This window comes from Polypterus senegalus, chromosome 9, assembly GCF_016835505.1.
Source record: "Polypterus senegalus isolate Bchr_013 chromosome 9, ASM1683550v1, whole genome shotgun sequence".
Classification (NCBI taxonomy): Eukaryota; Metazoa; Chordata; class Cladistia; order Polypteriformes; family Polypteridae; genus Polypterus; species Polypterus senegalus.
The window spans coordinates 33,189,437-33,209,627 of NC_053162.1; the positions used below are offsets into that span (position 1 = coordinate 33,189,437).

Below are 20,191 nucleotides of genomic sequence, written 5' to 3' on the forward strand. Positions count from 1 at the left end.
GTCTCCAGTGTCATGTCCTCGTGGCGTGGGTCTGCCTGGCATTTCTGGACCCACCCCCATTTCTGAATGCATTTAGCAGCCAGTCTCATTCTAAATGGCTAAAGGCTGTCATTATTCTGGACGGGTAGCACTTCCTTTCTGGGCTGGTGACATCAGAGTCGCATTACTTAACACCAAATTACTGGTACGCGTCCTGCCTGACATCGCCACAGCTCAGCCGAGGGAGGTGCACGCTGCCTTTGATGTTAGTAAAAGACGACAGTTGGCAAACGCTGCACTGTTTAAATTTTACTTAATTAATTAATTAGTAATTCTGTTTAAAGCTCTCTGATCTGCATCCAAACAGCACTGCGGAACTTGAGAACAGAACATCAAAGTGCGACGGGAGCTGGTAATGGCACCCATTTAACCTGGCAGTCACTGCCAGCGGTCCTCACTCGCTCTGTAGCTCATCCAGCGGATCTGCTGCTTTAAGACGCAGCCTTTTCTTCGTAGGGAAGCTCAATGGAACTTCTAGGCAGGCTGGCTCCTTGGCTTAACGTTGTCGGGGTAACTCGCTCATTCATGTGGTTTGAATTCTCATGGTTGCGGTGTTGGCAGGGGGGGAGCTCGGTCATCCATTGGTCCTGACTGGGGGCCTCATGTCATTTGTGAACAGGATGATGAGTTTGGAGTTCTGGGTTGGTCTGTTTAGATAGTGTGGCCCCCTGGTGGTTAGAGCATTGAACTGTAAGCAACAAGATGGTGTACAGAAGAGACCAAGATGCCTGACTGCCAGATTTTATAGGATGATGTGTGGAGTACAAGGCCAAGGAGGTTCTGCTCAAGCTTTATAACACACTGGTGAGGCCTCATCTGGAGTACTGGGTGCAGTTTTGGTCTCCAGGCTACAAAAAGGACATAGCAGCACTAGAAAAGGTCCAGAGAAGAGCGATCAGGCTGATTTAGGAATTGAGGGGTATTAGCTGTGAGGAGAGACAGAAGGAGAGCAATCATTATGAAGAGTTTATCATTCCCGAGGTTTCTTCCATTTTTCCCTACAAGGTTTTTATTGGGAGTTTTTCCTTGTCTTCTCAGAGAGTCAAGGCTGGGGGGCTGTCAAAAGGCAGGGCCTGTTAAAGCCCATTGCGGCACTTCCTGTGTGATTTTGGGCTATACAAAAATAAACTGTATTGTATTGTATTGTATAATTATGAAGGGAATTAGACTGCATTTACGAGACTCATATTCGATTTTTTGCCTTAATGTGACCCAAATCTGATGTTTCCAAAGCTGTGAGTCACTTCCAAATGAGATCCTAGATCGATACAAGTCACTAGTACTTATGAATGTGAACCATCAAGAAAGGCAAAACCGACCTGAGCAATAAACTGGAATTGGGCAATGAGGTCTGTAATGTGAACGTAGCGTTAGTCCTGTAGATCCAGCCAGTTACTTTAAAATGAGATCAACATGAACACTGGGACACAGTTTGATTTTCCACATATGTTAGAAAGTTTTTGTTCACACAGAGAACCATAATGATATGGAATAAAATCAAAGTAGTGTGCCAGAGAGAACTTTAACAACTTTCACATTTGAACTTGATATCATTTTGGACGATTCTGGTGAGTAGGATGGACGGGCTGAATGGCCTGTTCTTGTCACAGTTGCTCTAATGTTCTAGGTCACTGGTTCAGTCGTGTGTGAGCTCCCCCTGCAAGAGCTCACATTACAAGAATGTGGAAACTTTGGACTTGCACCTGCAATTAACTTGGGTCAGTGTTCACCTAGCAGAATCAGGCATGACTAGCCAGTCTGGTTTAGCGTCCATTACAGTTGACTGCAACATCCAAGGTCACTGGTTATAAATGCCACCAATTGACTCATAGGCCGACCCAGAGGGAGCCACTTTACATGCCAGTACTCAGTCTACAGAAATATCAAAGCAGTTGTGTTCTACTCACAAAGTACTTAGAGAGGATACTCAATAAATTCAGGAGTAAAATCAATTTACGGGTTTTCTGCATTATTGTTATTAATGCAGCAAGACTCACACTGGTACGCCGCTCTTGTACACGGCTCAAACACACAGCCAAGCATAAGAGAGTGTGTTGCGTGCTGCAGCAACAGAAATATATTAATACAGCGTCAGTTTGACTGGACATATTTATAAATCACAAGAAAAGTATCACAGGTGTCATCCTTGTTTTCTGATTCATAGTCCCCGATGGTGACATTTAACTCTTTTTTGTGCAGCTAAACTTCATTCGAATAATGTAACAAAACTCACAATGATTAATCACACATTTTTAAGTGTGGATTTTTAAGATACCAGGTTTCTGTTTTAACAGGGTTACTCTCCTTAGCCCGTTACGTGTGTGCATGTAAATGCACTGTATGGAGACCTTGTTGTTTTTTCCATCTCATGGTGGACCTTTCAAACAGAAGAGTAACTCACCTGTTATGCTGCGTGCTTTACATAGCATAACAGAATGGAAAAGAGTTTAAATAAAGTCTGACTTTATGGCTGAACTTGCTGTAAATACAGTAAAGCTTTCACATAGGCACCAACTCCATCACGCTGGCTGTCAGAAAAATGGCTGAGCTCGCGCAGCTTTGGAGATGTGAAAATGTACTGAGCAGTCATCACGCAGTCGTCAAAAATCTAATCATGTAACCTGACATCCTGTAAATCATAGAATAAGAAAAGTGCAACATCAGAAAGAGAAGAAAGTCTCACGTCATCAGGTGACAGGATCAGCAGTGACAGTCGTCACATTTCGTATCCCCATTGGTGACAAACACATGCCAGTATCCAGAATAACACCATTGGTTCCAGTGTCATACCTGTTGCCACCTGTGTACACTTAAGGTCTCAATGCCCATTGTAGACAGGTGCCAGACTGGCATCGTAGGCAACAAGGAGTAGTATAACTTGGCAAGAACAGGCTGTTAGAATAATAATAATGTATGTTCAGTAGGGTGGCATTTACAGGCTTTTAGGAGCATAGGTGGAACGCCATACAGGGGACTGTAGGCCATATGTTTGGAGAGGATGCCCTGGAAGTTGATAATCCAGGGCATTGAGAGAGGTTAGCATGCTCCCAAAAGACAGTCTGGAGCACTAAACCTGCTGCCCTACTTGTAATGGGCAGGCTGCATAGCACTTTATGGGTGAGCTGGACAGGGAGATTTATGGGAGGCACTCTAGTGAAATGGACCGAGAAGTTCTAAGGGGTATTCCTAATCCTGCAAATGATTAGGCAAACAACCTAGAAGAAGTCTCTGGTTGAGGCTGAAAAGACCAATCAGCTCAGTGTGAACAGAAGTTGAGCAGAAGAAGTGTTTGACTACCTGGTGGAAGTGATGGTAGAAAGTGGAGAAAGACAGCGAGGAGGGCTTATTCCTAGATGTGTGCCGGCGACCCCACAAACAGAACTGTAGAGGTACGCACAGAGAGGCAGCAGGGTTTTGTTTTTGTGCTTTGATTGTTAATTCTGGGCTTGTGGACAGCACAGGCAGCCTTAAATAGTTTGGATGACTTCATGAGTACCATACAGAATTTTGGGATTCCTATACTCCTGAAGTGCTGGCTTTTAGGGTGGTCTGCCTTCTTTGAGTTTTTTTCTTATTTTTAAATCCATTCTAAGTGGGTTTGTTTATGTGGATCTGTCTATGTAAAGGGATACAGTTCTTGTCAAGCACCCCAGGATATCATATTTCATCTGAATCTTCAACTGGGTTCTGCAGGTCATCCTGATTTTATTTATTTTTTTCTTCCTAATTTCAAGTGGCTTTGCCACCCGAGAAACCGGAGAGTGGCCTCAAGGAAGAGAAGAAACATGAAAAAGAAGCTCCACTCGTTTACAGAAAGCAGCTGCGATTTGAGGTACGTTTGAGTTCCCTGGTGTTATCATGGTAAGGTCCTAGGGTGACTCTTTATTACGTTGACCTGGACAGAATGGTCCTCATATGATTATGCTTGTTTTCATATCTATAACCTCAGGCAACAAGGCAGAATACCAAAACAGATGTGAGAGAAGGTTTATTGTTTTACTTCTTCTTAGAGTTTACGTTAAGGTTACTAACTGTCCCTAAAATATAAGCAGAGTAAAATGAACATGACAAAATAATAATACTCAAAAAATCTAGATAATAAGTGATTCATCTTGATAGAAGTCTTCAACGTTGACTATGTTTAGACTACCAGGTGTCTCTCTGTCTTAGTATGTTGTTGATTGGTTTCTGGTCCAGTATGGTCTCTTCTCCAGCATGGCCTCTGTATGGATGAAATAGCAGAGATGGCACAACTTCTGTATCAGCCTTAATTTATGGCAGTCCTGTAGTCCTTGACACACCTCTATGGGGAGGTAACCCCTTTTATAATAACCCAGATGGGCTCCAGGTGCTCTGTCCGACGACACTTCCTGGTGTGGTGGAAGTGTCAGATGAGCACCTGGAAGCACTCCTTGTGTGTGTCCTTGGAATTTCTTCCGGCAGCACTTCCTGGTGTGGTGGAAGTGCTGCCACTCAGGGTTCCATGACCATCCGGGTGCCCCCTGGCGGTGGCCACGTCCTCCCATAGGGATAAGCTTCCCAGCTCTGTTCCGGTGGCAACCAAGCAGACCAGGGACCCAGGGAAGGTATTGTCCCTCTCGTGGACTGTCCAGGCATCCCAGCTGGGTAGGGTCCCTGGCTGTCTGCCACAACATTTATTATGTTCTATCTCATTTTCTTTGGAAGTTATGATCTTTTGCTCTCTTCCCTCAATGCTTTTTTGAACGTTGGGCCATTTTAAGATACTTGCATCAGCCATTGCAGAGGTAACTACCCAGAATTCTGCAGGAATGAGCATCACCTGACATCGGCAGGTTGACTCTATAAATGATTGTATTCACGCAACGTTTAGGCATCCATGTTTGGATTAGCTTACCCTGTTGCGTGTGACTCTCACTAGAGTTTTTTTGTAATGATTTTTAAAGCTTTTTTTTTCTTTCAGTTTAAAGTCTGGTTAGCATTTCTGGCATTGGTGAATGTTCTCTGGGGCGGCACGGTGGCGCAGTGGGTAGCGCTACTGCCTCACAGTAAGTAGATCCAGTAGGTCCTCCCTGCGTGGAGTTTGCATGTTCTCCCCGAGTTTCCTCCCACAGTCCAAAGACATGCAGGTTTGATGGATTGGCGATCCTAAATTGTGCTTGGTGTGTGGGTGTCCTGCGGTGGGCTGGCGCCCTGCCCAGGGATTGTTTCCTGCCTTGTGCTCTGTGCTGGCTGGGATTGGCTCCAGCAGACCCCCGTGACCCTGTGTTAGGATATAGCGGGTTGGATAATGACTGACTGTTCTTTTTTTATGTTCTGGTATACGTAGTATAGAGAACGTATAGGAATCATGAAAAAATTGACCTGAACATTTTGATGAATCTTGACGTTTTAGACCTTCCTGAATCTGAAAATACCATTTTTGAAATTATGTCTGTCTGTGTATAAGCACAGTAACTCAAAAACACTTTGTACACCTGCTTTATATCAAAAATAAGGAATCCTATCAAAGCTTCACAGATGCCTGAACGTCTCATCTAGCAAGAGTCTGGCAACCCCGCATTACAGCAAATAAAGGCGGCACTGATACTTAAAATAAAATGGCACCTTGCGAAGAGGTGTTTCAAAATTAGCGTCTTCAAAATATTCTAAACCAAAAAAACAGACCAGACATTATATTCCTTGACCTCTAAAACCCCAAAAACACTACTTCTATTATTTATTAAAGGCCATGGAAAAGGCTGTAATATATATAAATGAATAAAAATAAAATACAAAGTCCAGATCATCATGACAGGGGCTAACAACTTTGGGCAGAAATGAGCTTTTACTGGTTCAGTTTATCCATCTGTGGAAGTGGCTTATCCAGCTTATTTACTTCCAGATTTAACATTATTCTTTTTAAAATTAAAATAAAAAAGTGTGAATCAAACTTATTCTATAAAGACAGTCTACAAATAATTATTCCCAGTTTTCAATCTCCAGTACTCCGTGTTTCCCTGGTTGGATGTTGACACCAGTAAGGAATTCCGTTCAGACTCGGGTGATTGTGCTCAGTTCTGCAGAAGGAGAATTGGTCTCCCTCTCGTGACCAACTTGGCACCTTCTTTTCATATTTCAGCCTTGCCACACTCACCCCCTCACGTTACACACCTGTCTAAATCCATTTTAACTCGAGTATGGCCTGGATCTTTGAGAGGTGGGTTTATTCCTTAGAGATTTCATTCCAGTCGCAACTCTTGCAGAATTTGTCAGCCACACGTGTGATTGTGATCTGGGGACTATGTGGTCAATGGAGTAAACTGAAGTCACTGCCATGTCTGTGGACACAGCCTGATGATGTGTGCATTGTCATATAGTACAACATCCTGCTGGAGGTATCCATGTGAGAAAGGGGGTGGCTGTGGCCATAAATGGAGGCAAATGGTCAGCAGAGATTCTTAGGTGTGCTGTGCCATCCCGATCACTCTCAGCTCAGAGGCCTAATGTGTGCCGAGAAAACAATCCCCACACCTTTAAACTAGCACCACCAGCTTATACTGTTGACACGATGAATTCTTGCTGCCATTAACTAATTCTGGCCTTACCATATGCAGGTGGCAGCAGAATTTGAGACTCACTATTCCAGATGGCTTTTTTTCCAATTTTTAATCATCCACTTTTGGTCGTCCCATGGCCACTGTAGCCTCATCTTCCTGTTCTCAGTTGACCGAAGTGACCCAGCCATTGTCTGCAAAGTATTTTATATTCACAGATGCCCTTCTGCACACCACGTTGTAAAGAAATCTATTATCTGAGTATTTGTCCAATAATAATAATACGTTACATTCATATAGCACTTTTCTCAGTACTCAAAGCGCTATCCACACAGGGAGGAACCGGGAAGCGAACCCGCAATCTTCCACAGTCTCTTTACTGCAAAGCAGCAGCACTACCACTGCGCCACCTGTGAGGACAATAGCTTAAATAAGTCTGCCCATTCTCCTCTATTCTTTCTCATTAACAGGGAGTTTCTGCCTTCAAAACTGCTGCTCACTGGATGTTTTTTTTTTGTTTATTCCACCATTCCCTATAAATTCTGCTGAGAATGTTGCGGAATGCCTCAGAAATGCAGCTGGTTTTGAGATGGTGGAACCACAACATGTGGCACCAACAACAAGCAAAAGTGACTTACATCACGCATCATGCCCAGTAATGTAGCTCGATTTCGTGCCACTCGGGGTGGGACGGTGCTTCAATTTGCCACCCTTCAACATATCTGAATATGTTAACCTATTTAAATAGAATATTAAAATGACGTATAGTGAAAAGATAACTTTTGCATAGATTTATTCATATAAAGAGAAACAGCAATAATTTTTCACATATAATTATTTATAAGCATCAACTAGACAAGAATAATATAGACGCACTGATAAGCCGTGTTCTGATTATTAGTTTAATATAATTACGCTGTGATAATCAGAACTAGTGTAGTGCACACGTGATAGGTGGGGATGTTTTCTGCACAGAACAAGAGCGCATTCAGATTGATAACGAAACAAAATTCTAAATTGTAAATTAGTTGTTTATCTTCCTAGAAATTATGATCGGTGTAATGTTTTTGGTTATTTTTGTTATTGCCTCATAAATTTCAACTGCTGTGTCCGATGCCGTCACAGAAGGACAGTCTGAAAATGATTTTTGAAGCATTTGGGGATAAAAATCAGAGAATTTGACTTTTTTAATTCATGAGTGATATTTTTCCGAACCCTGCTGCTTACACACGAATTGTACTGAGCCCTTGGGCCATTAATGCTGGCCCCAAAAATCCTAGCTATGCCACACACTAAACCAGGTTTGCATGCTTTATATATGAGCTGGAGCCACCATGTTGGCTATTTAGATTAAGGAGCAGGTGTACCTAATAATGTGTCCACCGAGTGTCTTTGTTGCTTTGTTTTAAATTACAAAGGGCACTTCCCTGAATGTCTCTTTGAATGTAAAGGTGGCTGAGGTGGTGGTGGTTGTGAGTAAGTGTGGCTTGCGGCTTGGCTTCACCCCAGAGCTAGAGGTGTTGCTAGTTTCTTACAATGTAATGTTAAAGTTGTCTAGAGACAATACACCAAGAGATCACTGGTATTCACATTTATTGCTGTCAGTGACTTGAAGGTGTTCACTGTTGCCCCTTAGTGATAAGGTTCTGGCATTTTGTATGTCTTCTCCATACCATCCTGTACGAAAGTACAGAATGCCAAGTTGTGGGTTTCCATTTTATTTGCTTTACAGCCGTGGTGTCAGACTCACTGACAGAGGGGCCGTAGTGGCTCCAGTTTTTTTATTCTAACCACTTTCCTAATTAGTAAGCACTAACTGCTGTTTATTATAATTGACCTGCTTAACTGTTTAGCCAAACAATAAAGGGATGCAAAGCAAGTCAACAGATGACCAGCTACAGTAACTCAGAGGTCTCCAACTGTTCGGGAGGGCCACCATTTAAATATGCCCATTATTTAATCCTATACCTTATTACTATCTTCATTCTACCACACCAGACATTTCCAAAACTGACTTTCTTTTTCAGAAATCTCCATCCCAATTCTATATGTACCACACCAAATCAATATTTCTCAGACATTCACTCTTTGCTGATATTTCACTGAGACAGACATTACATGAAAGACACAGGTGAAATCTAAGCTTGCCGGGACATCTCTAGGCTTGTCTGGCTGCTGGTTAAAGAAAATGATTAAATAATTAAAATGCCAGTCAGTTGAAATGATGGAAACTCAGTTTGTCCCATTAGCAGCATAATAATTTATTACTAATGCAGAAGGTGTCTGAGACCAACACCTACAGCCACTGTCGCCCCCCACTCACTGAGTTTGACGCCCTTTATTTAAACATGAGCCACGGCCTTGTCCTGCAGCTATTCTATGCAGGAGTTATGCTCCCTCTCATCTTCATCTTCATCTTCATCTTTCTCGGTGTTACTGGGGAGGACTACATTTTAACCATGACATTTTCCTAGGGTCTTGAATGTGACATGTCCCTGGAAGAGAACAATCGGCCAGAATGGACCTTCACGCTCTACGACTTTGACAACAATGGAAAAGTCACTCGGGAGGTAAGTATCTCCTTCTGGGCCTCTGCCAGTTACTTTCTGGTCTCTTCTGTGTCTGATTCTGCTTTTGGAGATTCAGGACCTGGTTTAGACCTCGTGAAATGTAGTGCTTGAGTACTAAGGGTGGAGAGACTGGTAAGGGTGTGGCTGGAATTTGTATAAGAGAGCGAAAAAAGGACAGACGCATGTCAGAGTTGGCAGTGTGGTACAATCTCCATTGGCACTGATTTGTAAGTGTTATTCTGTGGGACTTCTGCTTTCTTCCAGGACATCACCAGTTTGCTGCACACTATCTATGAGGTTGTTGGTGCTTCTGTGAACCACTCTCCACACACCAGTAAGACGCTCCAGGTCAAGCTAACAGTGTCTCCAGATGCCACCCAGAAGAGGAAAAGCACTTCGCAAAATTTGACTGGTACATGGCATAGCTGCACACTCCCCATAGAATAGAGTTAAAACTTGAAAAGGGAAAGTTGGCTTGATGTCCCATTGGAGAGGTTACAGGTGATTGGGACTGACAAGATTATTGGGCTGAATGGGGACCGTTCTTGTCGAAGCTGTTCTATCTCTGACAGTGTGAACATGTTAATGATGGCGGTGGGGTGCTTAAGTTTAGGGAGATCTAAGCTTCTAAGGCCACTTAATCAAATTTCAGGGTCAAGGGTGTGGGATAGACCGTATTGCATCAGCACTGGGCGCAAAGTACAAACCAACAAAACTGCCAGCTCATCACAGGGCCCGCTCACGCTCTGTGAAAGATCAGCCTGGACACAGACAGACACTGAGACCACCAGAAGTCCAAAGAAACTTTTAGTTTCTCTCTGCACAACACACAGTGCCCAAACCAACAACAATATCGCTCGCAGTCCTTCTATTTCCTTTTCCTTTACTTTCCTTCTGCCGCCTCCACTCCTCTCTCGCAAGCTCCGTCCTTTTCCACCCGACTCCAGCTCCTTGACCCAGATGGAGAACTGGCTTCAGGGCTCCCGTCCTTGTGACTTAGGAGTACTTCCGGCTGTGGATGAGGCATGCCTCCTCCGGTCCTTTCACAGCTCCTCCTGGTGGCACCCACGGTACCCAACAGAGCTGAGAAACCGCATTCCAAGTCCCAGGATGTCCTGCGGGAATCCAGGACATTGTTACGCCCTAGGGGAGCTGCCATCTAGCGTTTTGGGGGAGGCAATTACCTGGAAAAGCTGCCTTCCTCTATCCTTCCATCTCAGGGGAGTCCCGGCCAGGATGAGCTGCTGACCATCCGCCACAGCACATATAATCACACTCATCATATCATATTCCTGAGCACACTTAATCTAATTCAGGTTTGCAGGGTGATAGACTCGGCCATTAATCAGTCCTGAATGGGGTGACCACTCATCAGAAGGCTCACACATGCAGTCACACTCAACATATCATAACAGTTTCAAAACCCCTCTATCCTATCTCAGGATGAGTGGTGGACATTAATCTGCCAGCACTTGGTGTAAAGTTGAAACTAACATCCAGAGACTGGACAGGTGCCTGATCACGCATATACAGGCACATTCAATGTGACATAACATTCTCAAACACTCTTATTCCAATTCAGAATCGAATGACTTGGTCATTTATCAGTTCTGGATGGGGTGCCAGTCTATCGCAAGGGCCCACTCATACACTTACCTACATTGGGTTACTTCCATACAACACAACACAACCTTCTCAAACCTGCTTCATGAACTTATGGTTGTATGGCACTAGACCATATCTAGGCAGCATCGGAAACATGGTAGAAACCAGTTCTGGATGGGGTACCCATCCACTGGTGGTCCCACTCACTCACACATGTAAACAGCGCTGGCTCTAGCTGTTTTACAACCCTAGGCAAAAGTGAAAATGTCAAGCCCAGACCATGGAGCCTTGAAGACAATGGTTATAAATATAGCCTGTGGAAGATTCTGGGGTGTTTTGAGCACGTTGTTACCCAGATATTATAACAAAGTGTCCCCCTTGGTGTGATATTGAGCACCAGTGTTTGGATTGTGATAGCCACCTCTGAATGTCAGATTGAAGAATGGGGGTTTGGAATGGTATGGAGAGAGGCCTGCACACTGGTACTGTGAGTGCTGTGCAGAATGGAGACACAACCTCTGCGGTTTTCCCAGTTGATTTCGGGGTTCGTCAGGGGTGTGTTCTTACTCCTATTCTGTTCAATGCTTGTATGGACTGGGTGTTGGGCAAGGTCGTGGGGTCCAGAGGTTGGAGAAGAAAGATTGACTGATCTCGACTTTGCAGATGATGCTGTGATCTTCGCTGAGTCAATGGAGGCTCTGATCGGAGGTCTTGAGAGACTGAGCGAAGAGTCTAAGTGACTGGGCTGGCAAGTGTCCTGGATAAAAGCCAACATCCAGGCCTTTAATGACCTCTTGGGCACGACCGTCAGCAGTGTGTCTGTCTGCAAAGAGAGTATTGACCTCGCCGAGAAGTTTACTTACCTCAGCAGTGACATTCATGTCTCTGGTGACTCTTCCAATGAAGTCAGTAGATGGACTGGGAGAGCATGGGGGGTCATGAGGTCTCTATAAAGGGGTGTTTAGCACTCCTGATATCTCTGCAAAAGGATGGTGGTCAAAGTCTAGAGAGTCCTGGTGCTTCCTGTCTTGCTATATTGTTTTGAGACATGGCTCTATCCAGTGACCTGAGACAAAGACTGGACTCCTTCATGTGTGTCTCTTCAGAGAATCCTTGGGTACAAGACATCATGGAGTCCCGAATGAGGCACATGACCTACATTGTGAGGGAGCTTCAGTTAGTTGGTGAGTGGTTGGACCAGGTCAAGGGGATGGCCACGTAACACCTGGCTGCGGCAGATGGAGCGTCATTTTCGGAGGGTGGGACTAGACTCTATGTCTGCCTGGGGGGTTGCCAACCAGGATCTTGAGCAGTTTCGTCATGAGGTGGGTGTGGCAACGTGCTGTACCAGTGCATGCTCCCCGACCTGACCTGACCTATCAAGAGAGGGACGCAACTGGGATGATCAGGGGCTAGGCCCCAAAGATCACCCAGAGCCACTCCCTCCTGATGCCACTAACTACGTCTAGTATAGTTGACAAAATGCCACAAGATGAGGTCTTGTCCACACTAGGTGACCGCCTTGTTTGACTAAATGGAAGGTTCCAACCTGGATGTAATATAGCTGAATCCAATTTATGCATAGACTCACATTTGGTGTATTTTGTCTTGCAGTGGTTCACACTTTTTTCACTCATATTGCAGAGATATATCAGGGTATTGGGTGAGCTTGATGGCCGTTGTGACCACTGTGAGTGTGAAAGGGTTATGTGTCCCCTGCACAGCACAACTGCCCTACGTAAGGCTAAATCTAAAATGGCAGGCAGATTTGGGGTTACTGTTTGGACTTCATATCCTGAGGTTGTGGGTTCGAATCCCACTACTGACACCATGTGACTATGAGTAAGTCTCTTCACCTGCCGTTGCTCTAATTAGAGGAACAAAAGAAACACAACCAATTATATCTCACATGTTGTAAGTTGCCTTAGATAAAGGCATCAGTCAAATAGTAAATAATAATAATAATAATACATCCTTCCCTGTGCTTGTTGTTTCCTGGGTAGGCATGAGTTCCCCATGAACCCATTTAGATTAGGTTGGTTCAAACATAGAAGGATAAGGAAAACTTCTTAAAAGAGAACACTTTGGGTAGTGAGCTGTCATGGTGTGCTGTCTTTATGGGGTCACACATTCAAAGCTGGGGACATTCCCTCCTTGGTGTGGATCCTGTTTAATGGCTGGCACTGAATACAGAGGCCACAGTATACAATGCTGAGCTCCATGTTTTCTTCTTTCACTCAGATGCCCCCATTTCGAGGCGTAAAATGGACTGCAAAACAGAGTCTAGGAGTTCAGGCAAGAAGCTCCGTGCTCCTCTGCGGTGAGTATGTTAGAACTGTGGTGCCAGGATTATCAGTGATGCCCCCCCATGTCAACCTTACTTTACCACAAAGGAAGTGTGCTTTATTTGCAGGGGGCACAGCTTAGCCCGTCATCTTATAGTGTCCTTGTTTCCTTACAGATGCCGTCTCGGCGACTACCACGCACAGGAGGGCTGCTGCCAGCACGCCATTGACGAGAATCTGGAGAGAAGGAATCACTACCTGGACCTGGCTGGCATTGAAAACTACATGTCACAGGCTGGACTGGGTAAGCTGGACATGAGAATTGGAGCTTTGGGCCTCCTGCAGCACTTTATGGTGGGGTTAGTGCAGAGTCACACTGGGTAGAGCAGCCCCCCACAACCTAAGCCCCCCCAAATTCTAGTTATCGTATATACTCACGTATAAGTTGTGTGTTGAAACCCGAAAAATCAATCATAAAATCAGACCCTGACTTATATACCCGTTCCAAAATACGACACTTAATTTATTTTTTTTTTTTTACATCTTCCTGCCTCCTCCAATGTCACATCAGTTTCTCAAACACATCCAATTTTGTTGCAGCAGCTCAGTTACCAATTTCTTTCACTTCTTCAACGACTTTTAATTTAAAACCAGCTTCACATTTTCTTCTGGTCGAACGCTCAATCGTAGATAAGGGATGCTCTTACGATAAAGGTGTATAAGGGTGTGAGATACACAAATCAGTGCAAATGTCGCTGCGGAATAGTTTGGGTATTACTGTGTGGTCACGTAGGCACAATACACAAAAACAAAAGGCCGTGTGCTCCGTGGTTACTCTCTCAGGTGGATGTTAGCATATCATAATCTCTTGGACCAATAGCGTGAGTTTTCCGCATTCGACTTATACGACCGACATTATAAATTATACGGTAAAATCAATGCCCGACTTATATCTGGGAGAACTTAGATGTGTGTTTATACGGTATATGAATGCCAAGCTACTCCCCTTCAACACTTTTGGGTGTTTGTAACTTGGGGTCACTTTTTTTGTCTTCGTCAAATGGATGTCCATGCCACTCTAGTTAGAATTCTCAGAATCAGAAGCAGCTGGCCTCAGCTTTCAAACTGCAATCTGAGTGTCCTTTCAATCAAAACTTGGGGCCTTTGAGTGTTCTGGTGTCATTCAGTCAATCAGTCTTTATTATATATAATGCTGTTAACTTCCTCACAATGCAAAGAACCTTAAAATACAATCTTGAATGTAGAAGAGCTTTGTTGTGCCCCTTGCCTTTGGCATCCCGCAAGCCTCCGACAGTGGAAGAGTGCTGTCACCTATGATAGCATTTCTGGAGTTGTTTAACAATAAGAATAATAATAATAATAATAATAATAATAGAGTTAATTTATATTGTGAATTTCTGAAACCCAAGGATACTATTTGCAATATTTAAAAGCAGTTACACAACAGAATGAACAAACAGAACATACAATATGACCACATTCTATAAGGGTTGAAAATCTAAGACTGAAGAAAGATATCGATTGAACTGAAACGTTCTCAAAGATAAAAGTAAAGAGTGCTCACTCAAATGTTGAGGTAAGGAGTTCCAAATGCAGAGGCCCATGACCCTGAATGATATCTCTATTATAATAAAAAAATCCTGGGACAAGACAAAACTTTTTAGCCTGGGATGAGACATGACTTCTTCAGAGAGATACTTTCAAGTCCTGCAAGACGAGACTTTGTGCCAAGAGATTTAACCAGGCCCGGGGCCGGAAATTAAAGACAAAGAGTAGATGACAAAGTAGAACGTCATAAAGAATTCAAAAATGTTGGTGTGGTACGCATGCAGAGCAGGTTAGAGATAATGAAAGTACTAAAATTCAAAAGTCTCAAAAAATGATAGTAAAGTTTGCATTAGTGCAAACAAACGGAAATTATTACTCGGTGAAATAACGGAACAGCGAAAAGAGATCGAATATATTGTTTGGCTTTAAACTTTAAGTCGGAGACTTGTAGATCGTCTAATTTGTGTTGCCATCAGGGAAAAGTAGTGTTTCTTCTCAGTGAAGAGGCGTATCTGCGAGAATTAAAAGATTTGTTGTTTGGTGAAAGTGAAATCCACATACGCAAGTGACAGAGACGCGAAGTGGCTGGTGCATAGTGCAGGCCAGGGGGGTTGGCGAGCAAAATCAGATTTTTATCCTTTGGTGACACAAGACTGTGATGAGACCAACACCAGAGTACCTAACGGCACATGGAGAATTATAGTGATGAGGTAGCTGAACAAGATATGATGGAGCTAGAACACTTGAAAAGTACTGAGCGTGAGTTCATCCTTGACATGTAAGGAAACAGACAGCAAGTGCAGATGATAAAGGACAGGACCGAGGTGTTCAGCACGCTTGGTGTGTGTGTGTGTGAGAACACAAGCAGCTGTTTTGTGGATATATGGCAGTCCAGCGAGTGTTTTAACAGGGAGGTCAGCAAACAGCGAGCTACAGACGTTGAGACGAGAGGTAATGAAAGAACACACAAGCGTGTTGCCGTCTCTCTTGTGAAAGTGATAATAAGCACTCTTGATAAGCAAGCTAATGTGAGGTAAGTGAGGAACTGAAAAGGACACCTAAATTGTGCTCAACTTGTGAAGGCTGAACCAGCACACCATCAATGTAAAGTCTGAAGTCGTAGAGGCAGACAACGAATAACAGCCTTCACGTTAAGAAAGTTAGCAACCAGCCAAATGTTAACGTCGGAAATACATTCCAGCATTTCTGGCAGTTGTGGCAGACCTGGTATTGAGATAAATTTGATTGTCATCTGCATAACAAGGAAAGCTGACACCATGTTGATGAATCATTTGTCCAAAGGGACCATATACAGTTTATTAGAAAAAGAGCAGATCCTTGACCTACACTTTGCTTAACGGGCAGGAGAGGATTTATGTCCACCAGCTGTAACAGACAGTTAAGATTTAAAGCAGGACACAATTGTGCCTGAAATGATAATTGAAGAAAGGTGAGCTAGAAGAAGTTTACGATATTCAGTGTCAAAGGCCAATCCTAAGATGAAGGAGCAGGAGAGACACCGGCACTTAACAAGACATCATTAACTACTTCACTGCTGTGTAATGCCAGAAAACCAGATTGCAAACATTCATAAAGGTCAGGTTTAGCTAAATAGAGTCATGTGAAAAAGTAAGCAGACCCCATGGAAACTGTTGACTTTCACTACATATCTGAACAGGCAAACCGCAGATCTTCGTGCAAACAGTGTCAGGTAATAAAGGTGATATACTTGAACAAACGACACGTAACATTGACATGCTGTATTGATTCTTATAATCTAAAGTAACAATAATGCAGATTTGGTAAGTCTACCTCAACGTTTATCACTAAAGCTACGAGGGCCATTCAAAAAGTTTCTGCACTTTTTTTTTAACTCCATTAATTAAGAATTTCAAAAACAAATGACATCACTTTTCTACATAGTCACCTTCCTTTGCGATGCAATTTTCCCAGCATTGTACCAACTTTTTAATGCCATTAGCAAAAAAATGTTTTTGGTTGAGCACGTAGCCACTGATGCGCCGCTGCTTTCACATTACTCCTCCTGGTCGTGGCTGTAGCTGGATGTCCAGAGCGCTCTGCATCCATCACACTAGTACGGCCATTTCAATCCACTCATAGACGACTCAACGAGAGAAAACTTCATCCCCATACTGAGCACACATGCAGAGATGAATTTCTGCTCCCGGCACACCTTCTGCCCACAAAAAGCATATGACAGAACGCTCTTCCTCTTTGGTGCAATTTATAAGTTTGGCAGCCATCTTCACCACAGGGTGACAACTCTTATACTAAACTGCAAGGGCAGCCGGCTTGCCAGACAGAATTAGTCACATGACACTCTCAGACACGACCCATTACTACTCCTCCCGCCTTCACCATTTCCAACGAAAATCTAAAAGTGCGGAAACTTTTTGAACATTCGTTGTATCAAGATAGAATCAAGTATTCCACAAATAGGTGCCAACGAATAGAAGTTCCTAAGGGAGTATGCCGGTCGACTTGACTGTCTCATTTAAACCTCAGATATGGTGTTCTCTTTACTATTGGCGTGTGTGGTGTCATCATGTCAAGATCAACACGGCACTGGAGAGAGTCAACGTGTTGGATGTTGGTCAGACACGTTGACATTACGACTACTACTGTTGGTTGTGAAGTCCTCACGGTTTGAAGGTACCATTTGCTTCTCATTTCAGGTGCCAAGTTGGAGAACTTGAAACCAGACAGTCTGCTGCAGGCTGTCAGCCAGGCCAAGTCCCGGACACACGAGTCTGAAAACATGCACAGGAGACCCCAGAAGGCTGAAGCTGTGCTAGACACCTCATTTATGCAGGTTCAGGACAACAGCAGGCACCCAACGAGGTCCCCCAAGGGTCAAGGAAAGAGTGCGGGGCGGGCCGTAAGGAACAAGGTCTCCTCTTTGGGGACAGGTGCTCCCCAGTTGGGTTTTCCCAACCACATTCTTTCTTCTGCCCACGTGCAAGCCTCTCCAGACCCTTACAGAAGACACAGACAGAGGGGCAAAGACACTAAAAACAACGCCTACCCGGTGTCGGCTTTGGAGAAGGATCAAGGGCGCTATTTGCCCCCTGTGTTGCCCCACATGTTGCACCCCATACTGCTGTGTGATGGCAGTGTTGGCCAGATGATCCAGAGGCATGAGCACTACCACCATCATGAGCATCACCACCATTATCACCACTTCCAGCAGGCCTGATATTTGCATGGCTTGGACAAGGACAATTTGCATGGCTCCAATACTCAACTTGAAGAACTCTGGGAGGTCCGAACTGGTAGACCTGAGGTGGATAAATTGGGGTCACCCAAGCCAAAAGCTTGATCTACAACATGTAACACCAATGACATGGGCCAGTTAGGGAGGGGTATGTAGGATATACTTCTACTGAGATGATTGCTTTTAATGTAGACATGGCAGCTGGACATGCCCAGACCTTCTGGTGGTTTTCCTTTTTATGGAGTTATGCTACAGATAACAAGAAGACTTTAAGCATGGAGGCCTTTAACGGACCATAGTGATTGGCTGTAAAGTGAGTCAGCTGTATATCTGCCATCCCCAGCTGTTCCAGATGTCTTGGTGAGTGGGCACAGGTCTTGATGAGCCCCAGCCTGCCTTGGATGCCTGTGTCTCACAGACTGGACAGTATCAATGTTTCCTCAGGTGTTTTTTTCGTCTATCGCTGCTGGACGGTATTCAGTCAAATCAGGTATTCCATGATGAGTCTGTCCATCAGGAACATCAGTTATCTTGTGGACCCACAGCTAAATGCACTTAGCTATAAAGTGTAGCAGGATGGAACCCAAAATGAATTGACCTGGTGCTGTTTACACAAAACGCGCTGCCCCGCTTATTGTTCATATCTGAGCTCACATTTGAACTGGACTCCTCTGTGGCCTGCTGACTGCTCTGGCCAGAGTCATCCACAGACATTGGTCGCTTTCTACTCTGGACTTGGTCTTTTTCTTCTCCTGAACATTGATTTTTTGTGCTACTGGTTCTCCTGTTGGGTCTTGATTCTACCAGTGGCCATTAATTTGAATTCTCTGATCAGTGCTCTTTTGCTGACCACTAATTACTTTGCTGTGGGTTCTTTGTTGAACTGTCTGTCTCTGGTTTATGTGCTACTTTGGGCCTGGTTCTTTAACTGATGACAGACATATTGCAATGTAGCTGAGGCAAGAGTGCTAGGTTTCATGGGGGCATTCGCCCACTTAAGTGTAGCAGGAACTCAATCTATGTTTGGCCAGCCACAACTGAATACAAACATCAGAAAATTCCAGATTGTGTGGGTTTAGCCAGGCCTGCAGGTTAGTAACTGTGGCTCGAATTCTCCATTGCACTGGCCTGCTCACCTTCACTGACCTCTCATTTGTGGTCAGACTTCACTGTCCTGTGTTCTGGTCTGGACTCTTCCTCTGACCACTCATTTGCCACAGATTGTTCTGGTATTGGTTTGTCTACTGTGATCCTGATAGATGGCTATGCTTTGGTTTTTATTGCTGGCTTCCTATTACACTGACCTGGAATGTGGCACTGATCACTCATCCTGGCCTGACAGCCATGTTAGTTCTGCTGCTAACTAAGCCTCTTTACTGACCACTCGTTATTTAAGCTTGTCCTTGGCTGATTACCTTCTTCTCTCTGCCCTTTGACTTGGGCTGTTCTGTTGACCACTAATTAATTACTCTCTTGACCACTGATTTGCTTGTTCTATTACTGCTGTGCTATTACTTATCCTGTTGACCACTCTCTGTTCTATCATGGACTTTTCTACTGATCAGTCACTACCAAGCCATTCTCGCCTACTGACCACCCATTGTTGCAGTACTGCTTTTCTTGCTAAGTTGTCTTCTGCACCCTGACCTGGACTTGTCTGCTGTTTACTACATTGGTTATCCTCATTAACTGACCACTAATGTCTTGATTAATGCTTTCCCCTTCTACTGACCACCCATTGCTTACATTCATCATCCACTAATGTTCCTCTACTGCTCTGCCTGGATTCTTCTCTTTGAGCACTCATCAGTCTTATCTGTCGACCATTACTGTGACGATGCTGACAGCTCTCCTTCATGACTTGGACTTTTCTACCGATCTGTCTTTACTGTGGTCCATCCTCTTTAACTGACCACACATTGGCATAAAGTTACCCGGACTTATCTGCTAACTGCTCATCAAATTCTGTTGCAGCAGCGCAGTTACCAACTTCTTTCGCCACCTGAACGACTTTTAATTTAAAACCAACTTCATATTCTCTTCTGATTGAATGCTCCATCGTAGATAAGGGATGCTCTTATGATAAAGGTGTACAAAAACACAAAACAGTGCAAACGTCACTTCAGAATAGAGCGGGTATTACTGTGTGGTCATGTAGATACAATACATAGAAAAAAAGGTCGTGTGCTCCATGGTTACTCTGTCAGGTGGGCGTTAGCATATCATAATCTCTTGGACCAATAGCGTAAATGTTCCACATTCGACATTATATAATACCAGAAATTATACAGTAAAATCAAGCTCCAGGGGATAACTTAAACGCGAGTATATACGGTACACTCAAGATGACATACGAAACGGCCCATTCTCAAT

General features: G+C 44.0%; 1 protein-coding gene across 1 annotated transcript in view; it reads left to right on the forward strand.

Annotated features, from left to right (window-relative positions):
• Nucleotides 1-19,858, forward strand: part of nkd1 (NKD inhibitor of WNT signaling pathway 1) — a 49,420-nt gene extending 29,562 nt beyond the window's left edge. Inside the window, exons 5-10 of the mRNA XM_039762877.1 lie at nt 3,774-3,871; nt 9,029-9,124; nt 9,389-9,536; nt 12,971-13,049; nt 13,191-13,318; nt 17,280-19,858. Coding sequence (XP_039618811.1) covers nt 3,774-3,871; nt 9,029-9,124; nt 9,389-9,536; nt 12,971-13,049; nt 13,191-13,318; nt 17,280-17,800 — 1,070 coding nt within the window. The 3' untranslated portion in view covers nt 17,801-19,858. The remainder of the gene's footprint in view (nt 1-3,773; nt 3,872-9,028; nt 9,125-9,388; nt 9,537-12,970; nt 13,050-13,190; nt 13,319-17,279) is intronic.
• The last annotated feature ends 333 nt before the right edge of the window (nt 19,859-20,191 follow it).